The 16012-nt window shown below is 62.2% G+C and overlaps 1 protein-coding gene across 1 annotated transcript in view; it reads right to left on the bottom strand.

Annotated features, from left to right (window-relative positions):
• The window catches only part of ETV3L (ETS variant transcription factor 3 like), a 5250-nt gene extending 4062 nt beyond the window's left edge, over nt 1-1188 (bottom strand). The window contains exons 1-3 of the mRNA XM_034667683.1: nt 1082-1188; nt 310-425; nt 17-211 (exon numbers count right to left, since the gene is read on the bottom strand). Of these exons, the coding sequence (XP_034523574.1) occupies nt 17-211; nt 310-425; nt 1082-1188 (418 nt within the window). The remainder of the gene's footprint in view (nt 1-16; nt 212-309; nt 426-1081) is intronic.
• Nucleotides 1189-16012: the final 14824 nt, after the last annotated feature.

Below are 16012 nucleotides of genomic sequence, written 5' to 3'. Positions count from 1 at the left end.
TTCATCTGGGGTTTGCACTTCCTGCGGCCCCAGAGGCGGGCCACCTCGTCGGGATCCTTGATGACAAACTCCCCGTACTCTCCCTGCTGCCAGGCGATGACATGGCGGAACTCTTCCCTCTGCAGCAGTTCCAGGATGAAGTGCCACAGCTGGATCTGCCGGGAGCCCGGCGACGACTCGGCTTTGTAGGCCCAGTCCGGGAAGGCCACGCCTGCCGGGAGGGGCCGTGAGTGTGCCCCGGCAGCTCGAGGCCCCCCCACCCCCCGGCCGCCCCCCTGCAGCGGGGCGGGGGGCCTGGCAGAAGCTCACCTGAGATCCAGGGGCTGCCCGGGACGGCGGGGGGGCCCTCGGCCACGCAACCGCACTGCATGCTCTGCTCGGGGGCAGCGAGGGCCGTGCCTCGGCCTTGCGGGTGGTGGGCACTGCTGAGGCGGGAGGCAAAGAATGAAGGGAAGAGAAGCGGGAGACTCGAGGGGCGAAAGGGGGCCCAAGGCAGGGCCGTTGGCTGCGGCAGGGAGCCCCCCTCCACCGCACCGCACCCAGGGCTGGCCTGGCCCTCCTGGGGTCTCCTCAGGCCCCGGGGCTTGGGGGCGAGCACCTACAGGGCCGGAGAGGAATGCAGGGCGTCCTAGATCCTGCCCCCGCGGGGGGATTCGATAGAATGAGCTCTCTGCTCAGGGCTTAACAGGACTGGAGTTTTTCCCAAGAGAAGACAAGAGAAAATGTAATTAATCGTTGGCTCTTGGTAAACCTCGAGCAGGTGCGCGAACGCGTAGCTCTGTGGCTCCGGTGCGGGCCTGGGGAGAGCTGGGATCCTCTTTCTCAGCCGGGGGCCTGCCGTGCCTGCTGTGCCCCGCACACGGGGGGTGTTCAAGAAGCGACTGGCAAGAGCATCTGCAAGGGGTAAGGAAGTTATCAACGGCGCCTTCCCGTGTTTAATACCTGTCTTCCCCTCAGAGCAGCGGCTCGGCGGCGCTGTCAGGAACCCCGCTGCCTGGTTCTCGGCCGCCCCCCCCCCCCGCAGGCCAGCCCAGCACCGGCCTCCAACTCGCAGGTGCTCTGTAAGTATTTGCTGACTTACTGAACCCCGGGGGCTCGGAAGATGGGATCTTGCCTGTCCCCAGTGTGGCGGGAGGTGTGGTGGCAGCCGGCGGTGAGATGGGGAGGAGGCTGGGGAGTGAGCCCCATGGCATGAGCTTGCCTGAAGCAGGCAAAGGGGGGATGTCTCTGTCCTAGAGCCTCCAGGCCAGCTCCCACTGTCACTGAGAGCAGAGTGCCCAGGGAGCATGGGGGGGTGCAGGGTGTGGGGCCCCTCCTGGCGTGGACGGTCCCTGCACGGGCAGGACACGTGTGCCCCGGGCACTGGCTTACGTGACCTGACTCTGGGTTTCTAGTTCGGGCGAAGTTGGGCTGAGGTGAGCGCCGCTCTCAGCCAGAACTTACAGGCCAGCAGGCGTGGAGGGCATGTGAGGGCTTGTCTGGACTAGCCGCCTCACTTTCCAGATGGCAGAGCCACCTGACGCACGGCGCTTAGCCGCCGACCTCCACTCCTAGCGCGGCCCCTGCTCACGTGCGTGTGGTCCTGAAGGCTTACAGGCCGCTGTCTAGGGCAGTGGTTCTCAAACCCTAACAGGCCTAAGGATCCCCTGAGAATCTCTCCACAAGGCAGATTCTGATGCCGTGGGATTGGGGGTGCCTGAGACTTTGCCTTTCTAACAAGCTCCTGGATCTGTGGACCCTGCTGTGAGTAGCAAGAACTGGGGTGACCGAGCAGAAGGGGAGTCAGGACGGCTCGGGATCTCAGACACCTCGGCCGCGGGACCTTCCCTGCCCTCCCCTCCTGGGCCCCCACCCCAGAGGTCAGCGGGTCTCCCACTCTTCCTTTCGCAGGGGGGCTTGGCTCCAGGGGGTCGACTGACAAACCCACAGCTCCTGGGGGCAGATGCTTCTGGGGGTCCCCAGTCCAGCCTGAGGAGGAGGCAGCCCTGGGAACTAAGGTGGCAGAGTGGCAAGCGGGTCCACGCCCACTTGGAGTCGGTGGGAGTAGGTTTCCTCACCCATCCCTCTGCCAGCTGACACTCTGGAACCTCTCCCTTTCCTTTCCTCCCCTGAAGCAGCCGCCCCCACCCCTCTCCCACCTTCCTTTCCTGCTTCGTCCATTGGGAAGTTCCTCCTGTCTAACCTCAAGTGGGTTGGGATCCTTCCCACCTTACCTTAGGAAAACGGGTTGGGAGATTTGGGGGGGGGTGCAGGGAGGGGTGCGGAGGTGAGAGGTCCCAAGGGAAGATTGTTCCGTGGAGGGAGCTGGTGGAATTCCTACAGCTGCCCCTGTGCTGCTGGGTCTGATGGGGTCTTCTGGTCTGGAGGATTGCAGACCTCAGGGTAGACCTAGGATCTGGCAGGAGGAGAATGATAGGGGGCCTGGGGGGCTCGGCTGGTGAAGCGTCTGCTTTTGGCTCAGGTCCAGGGTCCTGGGATCCAGCCCCACATGGGGCTCCCTGCTCAGCAGGGAGCCTGCTTCTCCCTCTCCCTCTGCCCCTCCCCCTGCTCACGCTCTCTCTCTCTCTCAAATAAATGAATAAAATCTTAAAAAAAAAAAGGGAGAGAGAATGATGAGCCCCCTGTGGAGCAGACCCCCACACACACGCCCAGTGCCCCGCCCAGGAGCTGACACGCCCGGAAACCTCACCGGGAGTATCCCAGGAGATGGAGCTCAGAGGAGTTAAGGAACTTCTCTAAGGCCACACAGCTCTTAAGTGAAAGAGCACAAAGAAAGACCTTAATTCAAGATTTATAATATTCTTCCACCCAGGCAGGCTACCAACACCCCCTGTCTGGCCCCCAAAGGGAAAAAGCCCAAATACAAAAACCAGAGTGGCATCGGTAGTGGAGGTCAAGCCCCCCTCCCTGCCCCTCCCCATTTCCCGGCCTCCCCCGTGTTTGTGGGAGTCCCTCTTGGACCCCCAAGTCTTTGAGGAGCTTGTCGCCTGGATGTGGACGTCCTCACTGCTGGCGAGTCCTGCCCAACATCTCCCCTCAAGCCCCTCCTTTTGTGCTGGAGCCCTGAGGAGCCAACCCACCCTCAGACAGGCTCTCCCTTTGCTCTTGGGTTCCATTTTACCCCACGCTCTGGTGGTGAGGGCCCTGAGCCTGGGGGGAGGCACCCCGCTCTGTCCCTCAACTCTCCACCCCAGGCCCCTAGCTTCCTCCCTCCAGTGTTGTGAGCCCAGCAGGGCGGGCCAGGCTCTGGAAGCCCCTACAGCTCCGGGCTATGGGGTCTGAGAGGGCCGGCCTGGAGAGCTGTCCATCAAAAAGGGTCCTAACCCAGTCCGGGATGGTCAGCGTGGTGGTCGGAAGCGCTTTGTGTTGTCAGAAGGACTGTAGCAGCGCCACAGTGGTCTGCTCACCGGGATTTCCAGCAGTCTCCTTGGCCGGCGCAAGGGCTCATTACAACACATGTAGGTTTTAGGTTGTGAGTTAATAAAGCAGCATAGAGAATGCTGGCAACAAGAGAGAGGAAGCCTTACGCCAGGTCTTGGAGCTAAAGGAAATGTCCCAGGCAGATCTTATCTTTCTGAGAGTTGAGTCAGTATGAACTGGGCCCCTATCCCGCCCCGGGACGGGGCTTGACGTTTTCCCCGATGCTACTGCATGAATCTTCACCATAACCCCCCGATGAAGCCATTCACATCCCCATTTGACAAGTGTTGGAAATCGAGTCTCCAAAGAGTGGGAGACTTGCCCAAGATCCCAGGGCAGGTGGCCGAGCCGGCCGGCAGGGAACTGACTCCGTGCTCTGAGCTGTGATCAATGGGGCAGAGGAGCTGAGGCCGAAGCCGTGGAGCAGAGCAGGCAGCGGGGCCCTGGGCCCTGGAGGAGCCTCTCCGGTCTCAGCTAAGCTGTGAAGCCTGGCGACCCACAGTCAGATGCGGGGGGCGGGGAGGGGGATGAGAAGACGGGGACACACTCAGAAGAAAAAGAGAGTTGCGAGTTCAAGACCGATGCTGCCTACCCATCTGAAAAGCAAAACTCGCCTCAAAGGTGACTTTGCTGTTGGACCCCTAAGGGTCCAGCCTGGACAGACCGCACCGTCGGGTCAATGGGCCTCCACTGGGTCCTCTCATGAGTCCCTGACCGATTCAGCGGGAGAGCAGCAGAGAGGAAGCGGGCCTTGTGTGCTGGGGGCCGTGACCATGACCGAGAGCCGGCTGTGGACGCAGGCCAGGACGGAAGGGTCGCAGTGCGGAGACCAGTCCAGAGGGGGACAGTGGAAACACAGAGACGACAGCCTCCGGGTGGGGGGCGGGGGTTATGCTGGTCAGCACTGAGCAAACTGCGCACCCCCACCCCTCCACCAAATCCCCAATCTGATTAGAAGCCTCTGGTCTGTCCCCTTGATCTCAGTCCCAAGTGGAGAGGAGGCAGTCTTGAGACCTCCCTTAATGCTATTAGCTAAAGCTGCTTAGGTAGGGGTGTGAGGGGCCCAGGGGCCTGGGGAGGGCCAAGCTAACCACCTCTTCCCCTGGGGAGTTGGGGGGAGGGCAGGACTGGAAGTGCTTTCTTCCCGGGGCCCCCAGGGCATCTTGTCCCTCCTGCCAGGTCCCCAAGCCCAGGGAGCCCTTCTTGACTCTCCACCAGCTGACCCCCACCTCTCCCCTGTAACATCAGCTCTTCCTGCTGGTGCCCCAACAGGGAGAGACGCCCCTCCTTGCTGCTCCCCCAAGAGGGTCCCCAGGCAGCCCTGCTTCTCCCACTCCTCTGCTTCCCTCTCAGGGACCCTCTGGTCTCAGGTCGCTGCCCTCCCCCAGCCCGGCCCCTTGTAGACCCTCGGACTCTGGTCTCTGAGTCCCTGGGGGCCATGGGCTTTAAAAGGTTTGTGCAACTGCGAGGAGCAGAAATGCAAAGCCAGACACCCCTAGGCCCTACCCCAGACCTGTCAGAAGGGCAGCTGAAGGTCGTGGGGAAGGTGGCTCAGCCCTGGGGCCCAGGGGTTGGGGGGAAGGGCACCGGGGGTCAGGAGGCAGGCTCCCAGCCCCACAACTCCCCTCTCCCCTCTCTGTCTCTGTTTCACTTGGTTTGGCCTTTTCATCTTCAGCTCATTTCCTGCTTCCTGACTGTTTCTTCTCTCTCCTTCCCAGTCCCCGTCCACAGGCTTCTCAAGTCTTCCTTCCCTGGCGTCTCTGGGGTCCATCCTTTTCTGTCTCGGTTTTGAGGCTGTTCCTTTTCTGTCATTATTTCTCGAGACGCACCATGTGCCTTGCCCCATCCCCTCCTCCGGCCTCTCCTCCTGTCCTGCTCCTGCCCTCTGTCTCAACCATGCTTCAGAGCTGGAAACCGAATGCGGGCGGGCCCCCAGCTCCCTGGCCTGGGCTCCGCAGCCCCCTCACTCCGCCTGCCTCCCTCCCAACACTCTCCAGCACCGCACCACTCCCGGGGCAACCCCAGCCTCAGTTCCTTCCATCTCCTTCCCGGCAGGCAGCTGTGCCCCGGGGATCCCCCTGCCTGGACATCCCCGGTCCTTCCCTTTGTGCCCCCCACCCAGGGACAAGAAATCCCCTCCAGCAGGCGCTGAGGTGGCTGGGAGCCAGGCAGCCAGAGGAAGTGAAAGCTCTCAGCCAAATGCTAAGCTGGAGTGGCTGGCAGCCGGGACCAGCGGCTCAGGACCTCGCCTACGGGGGGCTTCTGCCACCTTCTGACGCACCCACCCCCAACCCCAGCCCACTTCCAGCCTCCACCTCGATCCTTGTCCTCACCCCAATCCTAGTGAACCCTGACTTCCACTTCCACTAAGCTCGGAACCTGAGCGAGGCCCCTCTCCCCTCTAGCCCCACTGCCCCAGAGCAGGGCCAGCGAGGGGCTTGGAGCTGGGGTGACAGGGTTGCTTCACTCCTCCCCGGCCCTTCTCTTGTCCTTTGGGAGGGGCTGGGGAGGGGAACCTCACCTCACTGTGCCTTTCCAGCCTCACAGAGCCGACACCTGTCCTGGGGCACAGGGGCTCTCAGACTTCAGGCTTCTTGGACCCAATTCTTGGGAAGGACGCCAGGAGTCTGAGGAAGGGAGACAAGCAGGCAGAGGGGGCAGAACCCCCCTACCCTGTCAGAGGCTTCAGTCCGCTCACCCCAGCCTGGCTCAGATGGGAGCACAGCCTTAGCTCTCCCATCCTCGGGACCTCTGCCGACCTCCTGCCCCTCCCCATCCCCGGGTTGGGACGCCCAAACCCCATGTCAGTCCTCAGCCCCGCGGACAGGACGGTGCGGCGAGCTCCGGGTGAGCTGTTGTGGGTACAGATGGCGGGGATGTGCCGGGGCCCGTCCTCTGCTCAGCTCCAGCCCCACTCGGACCCCGTTAATGCCGGGTGTCCCATCTGCCCCAGCGAGCTGACACCTGACCCCGCCAGTGCCCACATGGGGAGAGGAGACCAGCTGTCTTTGTGAGGCCCCCACTTCTCTCTGCTCTGACTGCCCAGCACCTGGCTCTGTGGCTGTCCCACACCTAGCACAGGAGTCGGCCACCTCGCAGGGCTTCACGGTGGCCCTGGGGCTCTCGCCTCCACCTGAGCCTGCGTCTCCTTATGAAGCCCCTTCCCGATTGCTCCACAGCTGGACCCACAGCTGGGGTGGGGCGGGGTGAGCAGGGCTGTCCCTCAGCCAGCCCAGCCGCACACCTGCCACCAGAGTCCCTTACCTTGGTGTGGCAGCTGTCCCCTGCTCTGTCCCCTGCTCCTTCTGGCACAGCCCTCGCCCAGCGGCCTCGCTCATCACATGCGAGTTAGGGTTACTTAAAATGAGAGCGGGATCTCCAAGCTCCCAGGGGAGCTGATGTGGCTTTCAGACAATAGCATTAACCCTTTGGGGGCCAGTGGCACCACGGCCCCCGCCCCCTCCACCTCTGTGAGGGCTGGGGTGGGAGGCGTGTCTCTCGGTAGGCCCTTAGCACCCAGAGCCCACCCCTGGGGCGGGTGGGTCCTAAAACACGGGGCCAACACAAACACTGGCGAGAAGGTGGCCTGTCCTCAGTTCGAGGAAAAGGACACGGAAGTGCAGGGAAGTCCTTCCAGCTGTCTACCCTTCCCTAGATAATCAGGCTTCTCTCAGGGAACTTTCTGTGGAGATAGAGCCCACGTTGGGAAGAGAATCCCCTTCGAAACCTGGGCCTCTGGGTCCCAGAGGGGTCCCAGGCCCCGGGCCTGCTCACGGGGCACACCAAGTCCTCACGCGGGACGTCTTCTCTGAGTCGCGGGTATGAGATGATACGAACAGTTTACCCTGTGTGTTTTCTCTGAAGATACGTAAACACTGTGTCTGTCCTCCTGGAGTTCTGGAAAATGATTTTTCCTTTTCTCTACTAATATGACTCAAAGCCAGACAGCAAGAAGAACTTCCAACTCAGGCACAATAAACCAGACAAGAGGAAGTAACTGCAGGGGTTTTGGACAGCCTTCTGTGGGAATAGTAGGACCGGGGAAAGGGGTGGGAGGGGGATGCTTTAGGCACCTGACCTCAGGAAAGGCTTCTCAGGGGGAAGCTGGAGCCTCTGTCTTTAAAGTCCTGGGTCTGCCTGTCGGGCCTGGAGCCCATCTCCCCAGTGTCCGGCGGGGAGGAGGGGGTTGACGGCTGTCATTGGGGAATCAATATGATTTTCTTGTTTTCCTCCCTGGCTCTGGGAGGCCAGGCTGCCCTCCCCGCTCATTACGCAGCCCCTCCCAGCCCTGAGCTGATGGAGGGCCATGGAATTCAATTCTGGGGGTTGTTTTCTGGTTAAATCAACCGAAGCTAACATGACGGAAAGGTGAGAGAGGGAGAGGATGATTGATGGGAGAGACAGGCCGCTGGGGGCCTCGGGGAGAGGGTCCCGGGGGCCACCGAATGCGCACGCAGGCTGCTGGATGCAGGCCGAGGGGGGGCAGGATGAGTAAGGACCCGGCAGTCTCGACCTCCATGGAAGGCGCGGAGCGGCCACGTGGGGACCAAGGTTGGCACCAAGCCCGGGACCTGTATTTCCCTTAGGTGCCGGCGGCCTGTCCTCACCCCACAAGTGGTCCCACCCTTCTGCACCTTCACCCCATTCCAGCTCCCTCACTGACGGGCTCAGGACCACTGGAGTTGGGAGCCAGTAGAGGCCAAGGCCCCGAGGACCCCAGGAGGAAGGGCTCTTCTCTCCTCTCCACTGAGGCCCTGCCCGTGCAAAGGATCCGCCGGGTGCAGACTCTGAAGGGGGCGGACTGGGACATCGGAGTGGGGCCTGGACTCCACGGGGGGTCGCTCGGGTTCCCCTGGGAGGCAGCGTCTGGGCGGCCTCCAGCGACAGAGGCTCCTGGCTTCTCTATTTCCCACTTCCTGCTGTCACCCCAGCTCCCAGTAAAGTCCCCCAGTGTCGCGAACTGTGAGTCCTTGCGGGAACTAGACCAGCGGCCTCTGAGCCAGTGAGGGTTTTCCTCTTGCGCCGCTCCGCACACTTCCCCACCCACTTCCTCCCATCTGCCCGTAAAGCCCATCAGAGTGCAGCCCCCGGCCCGTCCACGTCCCACGCGGACAGGAGGCTGGGCCGGGGGGCAGGAAGCCAGGGGCTTGGCACAGATGCTGGTTTCTGGGGTGGCACATGGGGCCTCTTGTTTCTTCCCCAAGACAGAGGCCAATGGCCTAGAGCCCTCTGGGGATGGGGTCCCCTTCCCAAGTCCAGCCCTTTCCTTCGCCCTGTGAGCACCCGGGGGGCGGATGCCGGGGCCTGGCGCAGAGCCTGCACCGCCCTGAAAGGCGCCCAGCCAGCCTCTCACCCTCGAGCAAGTCCCGCTCCCCTGGCTGGCAACAGGGACCCGGTTCAGAGCCGCCTTCAACCCCCAACTTCAACACCATTAACTCTGTGCGGACCGCTCCGGCTCCCTAGGCTTTCCTGACCCAGGGACGCCATGATGGGCGCCAAGTGAGGGGCGGGGGAGACCCCAGCCCCGTCTGGAGGCCGCAGTGTGCAGAAGGCAGCCCTTCCCACTCCGGGGGTCTCCCTGGGTCCGCGTGGAGGGGATTCTCCCAGGGTGGAGGGAGGGCCTCGGCTCCCCTGCCGGCCCCTAGGGCTTAGGGGCCCAGATGCAGGTAAACCGAAGGACGCTCCATTTGAGCCTGAAGGAGAAGCTTCCTGTTCCAGTTAGCGACTCTTTTTCATACTTGAGTAACCAGCATGAGCCTCCGGACACGGCGTGACACGTCGGATCAAGACCTCATCACCCCACATGGATCCTCTTAGGCCTCACTTGGGTCTGTGTAACTGGCTGACTTACAGTGGGCAGGACGGCTCACGGGGCTGACAGCGTGCGGGCTGGGGCGCGGGCATGAGGATCGGGAAAAAGGAGAGGAAGAGTCCCCTCTCCTCCCTCTCCGCCGGGACCCGGCCCGGGGTCACGGCAGACTGAGCCCAGGAGGGTCTATTGGCCAGGCCAATTGTGACAGTTGGGACTGGACTCGGCCAGGAGGAGTAGGGACGCCCCTGAATAGGGGGGTCAGGGGACAGGGACACCCCTGAATAGGGGGGATCAGATCCCCGGTGGCTGCGATGAAGGAGGACTTGGGACCTCAGGAGCGGAGGCTGAGGCTGAGGCTGAGGGAGGACAGGAGGAGGGCGCAGGCCAGGCTGGGGCACCTGGAAAGCAGCCGCTGGACCAGGGTGGGGGAGGGGAGGCGGCGCGTGCAGGCGTGGAGCCCGTGGCTGTGGTGTCGGTGGAGACTCTTCATGTCCCATTAGTGGCAATGGAAGGTGACATGCGGGATCGATACCAATCGAGGCAACAGACTCCCAGTAATAAACCCATTTCTCTCACGCTCCCCACCCCCGCCGGCCGCCCCCGAGAGGGAGCCAGGGCTTCCCACGCCTGACCCCCTCTCCAGTGAGGCTGCTCCCAGACCTGTCCCCAGCCCTGGCATCGGGGCAGGGCGGGGGCCCCAACCTGGGAGGAGTCACCGGCAGGGTGGGGGTGGGTGTGTAGCCGCTTCTGTGGGGCTCGGGCCCAGGGTCCGCGGCTGGGTTGGGGTGGGGGGGCAGTGAGAGCTTTGGCCCAGGCCCACCTCGTCCTCCCCGGGGCGGGGGGTGCCAGGAGGAGCTGGGCTCACCTCTCAAGCCCCGAGCTTATTTCTGAGGCAGAACAGGGAAAGCTCTGGAATGTGGTGAGTGGCTCACCGTGGGCCCCGGTCAAGGCGTCTTTGTGCTCCTGGCCCCCCTGTGGCTCCGTGTGGGTGTCTGCGTGGGGGCCTGTCTGTGTCTGTCGGCAGGTCTGTGTCTGGGCGTGTCTGCGTCGGCTGTGCGGTTTCACGCGTGGGTGGTCGTCAGGTTTTGTGTTTGCAGCGTGCGTTGTAGGTGTGCTCTGTGTGCACACCTTCTCCGGGCGCGGGCGTGTGAGCCTGGCTTTGTCCGCGTTTCTGTGGCTGTCTGCTCTGAATGTGTGGGTTCTGTGTTGTTTTGGAGCCTGTCCGCGAGCATCTCTGTGCACGTGTGTATATGTGCATGTGTGTGCGCACGTGGGTGCGTGTGCACGTGTGTACACGTGCAGGTGTATGTGCGTGTTCATGCGTGTGCACAGCACACCTGTGTGTGCGCATGCGCGCACATGCATGTGTATGTGCGTGCACGGGCGCGCACGTGTGTGCGTGTATGCACGCGCGTATGTGTATGTGCACCCGTCTTGGTCTCCTTCTACACGCGGCACGTGCTGCTCTGTCCAAACCCTTAGTATTTGGACCCAAACCCTGCCCCGCTCCAGGCCCTGAAGCTGGACATGAGGCCCGCGCATCCAACCTTGCCTGGGATGGAGAGCTTTTCCCAGAGTTTCAGCAGCAAAACTGAGACAGTCCCCCCGCCCCCCAGCAGGACGGTCGTTCCTGCTTCTCTAGGCCTAGACCCCAGGAGGGCAGAGCAAGTGGCAGGGCGGATGCCAGGCAGGGAGGGAGGGAGAGGAGTGGGCTGTGGAGGCCGGACGGGGGAGCTGGAAATGTCGAGGCATGTGAATGGAAGAACTGGGAAAGAACGAAGGCCCTGGGAGCAGCAGGAGGAATGCAGGAGAGACAGAATGGGGAACTTCCTGGAGCTGGGAGAGTGGGGAGGACGCTCTGTTGTCTGCTCTGGACACACCACGGAGAAGGGCTCGGGGGGACTCCGCGGGACTGCCGACACAGGGCGACGAAGGGGACTTGTTCGTGGCAGGGAGTGAGACCCCGGACGGGCCCTGTGGGGGCTGCCACCCCCGCACACCTGCCCCTGCTTGCTCTGGCTGTCATGGGTAGGGATGAGTGTGCAGTGTGTATGCGGAGGCCCTGCTTCCCTCGCAGGGGCCAGAGGGGCCTGGGTGGCCTTGGGTGGTGGGCATGGGTGGAGTGGGGGTTGGGAGGCCGGGCTGGTTATAGTGTTTCAGGGTCTCTACAGTCCACCGGGAGGGTCCAAGCCATTGCTTCCCCGTGGAATTCCTAGCCGCCCCCCCGCCCTGCGCCTGGCCCGTGGTCTCTCAGAAACGTTGACTGCATTTGTAGCTTTGCCCCTGCTCCTGCACGTGCTAGCTGCCCTCTTGTCAGGGGCGGAGGCAAAAGGGCGCCTTCCGAAACCCGGCCGCTCCTGGCCTCAGCGCCTGTCCCTCCTCTCCCTCCCGCTGCTGTCGGGACGCACAGGGGAGCAAAGCGGCCCCAAATCTCATGCCTGCGGAAGTCTCTGCTCAGACAGGACCGGGTTCTGGCCAGCCGAGGGGCCCCGTCTCTGCCCAAAGATGCCCCTTGCTGTTTTGTCTCAATGCAGTGCTTTTCCAATTGCCCTGACATTGGCCCTTTGGCACCGTGGGGGTGTTTGAGGGGTTGTGCCAATGACCACGAGGATTTCGTTGTCTTCAGAGGTCACACAAGGCTTTTATCTGTTTTATAAACCCAGTTCTCAGTAGAAGTTTGGAAGACAGAGCTCCAACGTTAAGAATCTTTGGCAGCCTGGTCCCCTCCTGACACGGGCAGGTGCTTGTGGACGAGAACAAGCAGGCCCCTGCTCCCCGCACCCCTGCTCCCCTCCCCTCTGCTCCGGAAGGCGTGTCTGGGGTGCAGACTGTTCACTGCTCCAGTCTTCTGGGCAGAGATTCCAGGGTGCTGGGCGTCCAGAGTGTGGGCTGGAAGGAGGACATGGCTGCAGGTGGACGTGTCCCCTTGGCCACAGACTGCAGACCCCAGGTACAGTGATAGCATTTGCAAATTGTAATCTCAGTATCAGCTGCCCCTCTGCTAGACTGGTCTGTGACCTGAGTTCTGGAAGATGGTCCAGGACCCTTCACTGCTTGCTCCCCTCTGGGCCTTGTCCTTTTGTCTTTTGTGTGGGTCTTCCTGTCTGACCCTCAGATGGGTCTGTGTCTTCCTGCGGATGGGGGCTCAGGAAGCCAGGAGCTGTTGCTTCTCAGATTGGGGGCTCCCGGGGGGGGCTATCTCTCGTCTTTCAGGCTGCAGATCCCTGGGGAGGGTGAGCTCCTTTCCCGAGTTCCCCTTCCCCAGGCTGCCTGGGCCCCGTGGGTGGGGGACTGGGCGGGGGCGAGGACAGGGAGCAGGAGAGGTAGGAAGGGGGGCACATGGGGCTTCATGGGGGCAGGTCCGATGGGTGCCACCGTAGTTGAAGAGGTGGGAGGAGGCAGTGGGGGAGCAGAGTCAGGACTCAAGACCTAGTGAAGGGACGCCCAAAAGCCCGGCTGGGGAGTAGGGGGCTCGAGGTCCCAGTCGGGGGGCGATGGGCGGGGTGGCAAGATGAGGCGGTGGAAGCTGAGGCCCAGGGATTCTACTTCCCCAGCTCTGTCTGGACCTCGGAGCCCAGGAGGGCGGACGCTTCCACTCTCTGGAGCCAGGGAGGGCTTCTTGAGAGCGGAGAGCTCGGGGGCTGGTCCCCCTCCGCCATCCGCCCCAAACACCAGCCCAGGGCAGGCTAAGCAAACTTGCACCTATACACGCTGTGTGTCAGGGAGCTCGTCGGACCGACCAGGAGAAGAAACAAGAGGGGGAGAGGGGAAGCCAGGAGAATGCAGAGCTCAAATGAGACCCGAGATAAAGCAATTACCTGATCAATACGGGTGAAATTGAGTAATCTAGCAGATCAATACTGTGGGCAGGCGGCTGGGGGGGGTCCCGTGCCCACCCCTGCTGCAGCCCCCATCTACTCCTTGAGCCTTCATCTCTGAGTCTGCCTCTGCGCCTGGCCCCCCAGAACACCCCCCTGTCCCTCCCCGCTCACCCCCTGCCCTGTGCTCAGGCTGCCGGCCCCCCGACCTCCTCTCCCCTCGTCTGCTCTCTCTTCTCCCTTCCCTCACCAGTCCTTCCGGGCTGCTGCCCTGGGTGCCATCCCCTCCTTCTCCAGCTCCCCCGCTGGGGGCCACAGCCCAAGCCAGCTGAGTAACCAGCTGCCCACCTGTGTCCTGGGAACATCAGATAGGACTCTCTGAGGACAAGAACCAGGTCTGCAGGGGCCAGAACTGACTGGAGGGATCTGTACCTAGGGCACTGGAAATATACCCTAACCTCTCCAGTGCTGAGTACTCTCTGAGCCCCACTGGGGGGCAAGCAGCTGGAGGGAGGCCCCGAAGGTGGCCTGCAGGTGTTGGCAGGGAAGGGCACTCATCCATCTGGGGACTGCCCAAGGTTAGAAGGGGGACTTGGGGCTCTGGTTTTTTCCAGAAGGGGTGTGGGGAGAGTGGGAACACTTGAGCTCCTGCCTGCCAGCCTGTTAGTATTGAAAAATCCCGGGACCGGGGACACTGCAGTGTGCTGGGGATGAGGGGAGGCCCTGGCACTGGAGGGCGGGGGGTGGGGGTGGGGTGTGTGGGTGGAACTGGCCCCCTGATTACGCCACGGCCTGCGGCCTGCGGGACTGAGGCTCCTGGTGTGTAAGGAGTGTCTTTATTTGACTTTAAAATCCCAGGACAGAGCGTGGCTTGGGGCAGCCACTCCAGAAATGCTAGTTCAATACATGAACGACTGTTGTCACTGGGCCACCATCTGCCTTGCATTTCAGTGCATTGTTGGCGTGTTTGTCCCCTAAAGCCTGAGTCCCTGGAGAGCAGGGACCTGCTGTCTGCGGGCACCCACGTGTGGCCTGGAGGCTGTTCCAGGAGAGCTCTCTGGCTTCTCGAGTCCTGACCCCACAGAGTCCCCTTAGGGAAATCAGGGGTCTCTTTCCAGCCACTCAGACCCCCGGATGCCTTCCACCCCGGGGCTGTCCCAGGATGTGTGTGTCACTGCTGGCCGAGAGGCAGGGAGGTGCTGGTGGGGGGCATGGACCTCGGAGTCAGAAACTTGGGCTGGTGACTCACTAGCAGTGCTGACCTCGAGCAATTCACTTCACTTCCTTGAACTTCCTTTCCTTCATCTGCAAAGTGGGGACAGTAACAGGTGCGTGCTGCAGAGGGCAAGTGGGGATTAAGTAAGTGAGTTCAAGTAAGCGCCTCTGGTTGTCTGTAAGCCGGGGGGGGGGTGGTCCCGGGCTCCCCTCCCTCTCCTTCCTGTTGGTTGCCCAGAGGACACAAGTCATAAAAAGAAGACATCTCGAGGCACTAGATGAGGCTGGCTCCCTACCAGGCACCTGTTCCCGTGGCTCTGAGGAATGGGGGGAGGGGGGCAAGGAGCTCTTAACAGCACACGGGAACAAAGGGTCCTGCATCCCCCCCCCAAACCTTGCTTCAAGGCTGATCTCGCCTCCTGGAGGGAGGGGTCCCTCCATCCTCCTGGGCCGCCCCACCCCTCTCCAGTGAGGTCCCTGCAAGAGGGCAGGCGAGAGGCCAGGGTGGCCTCCCTGGCTGGTCCTCAGCTGTCTGGGACCAAGGTTGTAGACCAGTGTTCGGACCGAAGCTGCCAGCTGAGGCAAGGGGCCGTGCCACAGGGCAGAGGCCTGCTGCTTCTTGGCTCTAGACCTTCACTTTCAGGCTCAATCCACTGCTCAGGCCGCAGCCCGCCCTGCTGTCTGCCTAGACCACATCCCCAGGTCCTGGAGCCCCCGGGATCAGAGACTCTGGGGACTGCTCACCCGCATTGCTGACGGCTTTGATCTTTGATCTTTCGCGGGCAGCCCAGCCCCTGGAGGCTGCTTGACCAGAGCTCAGGGCCCCTCCCTGGGTCTGCTCCAGAGGCCAGCTTCCCTCCTGTGCTCCGGACTGGACAGAGAAACACCAAGGCTGGGGGGCCCCTTGCTCCCAGTTCTGCGTGTCTGATCCTTAGAGGCGTCTTCGCTCTTGCCTCGGAGCCCGAGGGCAACGCCGGGGAAAGCAGGGGACCCGGAATTGGGAGGCTGTTCGAATCACCTGGCCTGGGCCCACTCGGGGCCTCATTTCTCTCCTCTGTGAAACAGGGATCCTGGCATCTCCGTGCTCTGGGGGGCGGCCAAAGAGAGAGGCGAGGGTACAAAGCCCAGTAGAGCATAGGAACCAAGATGACAGAAACATCCAGTCACTTCACTGAAAAACTAATTCTGGGGGGTGCCTGGCTGGTGGTCAGTTGGGGGAGTGCTCGACTCTTGATCTTGGGGTTGTGAGTTTCAGCCCCGTGGTGGGTGTGGAGATTACTTAAAAATAAAATCTTAAAAAAAATGATTTTGAGGGGCCCCTGGGTGGCTCAGTCGGTTGGGCGTCTGACTCAATTTCGGCTCAGGTCATGACTCGGGCCGTGCTGGGCTTTGCTGGGTGGGGAGTCTGCTTGGGATTCTCCCTGTCTCCCCCCTACCCCCCCCGCCCCCCGCTCGTGCAAGCACGCTCTCTCCCAAATAAATCTTTAAAAAATGATTTTGAGTACTAAGTGCTCTATGTGCATCACTTAACCCCCACAAAAATCCTGTACGATAGGGAAGTTGAGGCACAGAGGTTGTGTAATCTGCCCCTGTTCTCTGGGCCAGTACAATGGCAGGGGCGGGACAGTGGGAGCGAGGCCAGGGCAGGCTTATCTCCCTCCCTCAGGGTGTCAGCACACCCTGCTGCTGGGAGAAGGGCCGCGGGAGCGTGCTGGGGAGAGGCGTGTTGGAGTAGGGCGCGGTCTAG

Source organism: Ailuropoda melanoleuca, chromosome 8, assembly GCF_002007445.2.
Source record: "Ailuropoda melanoleuca isolate Jingjing chromosome 8, ASM200744v2, whole genome shotgun sequence".
In the NCBI taxonomy this organism is placed as follows: Eukaryota; Metazoa; Chordata; class Mammalia; order Carnivora; family Ursidae; genus Ailuropoda; species Ailuropoda melanoleuca.
Note: the sequence above shows the minus strand (reverse complement) of the source record. Positions and strands in the feature narration are given on the sequence as shown.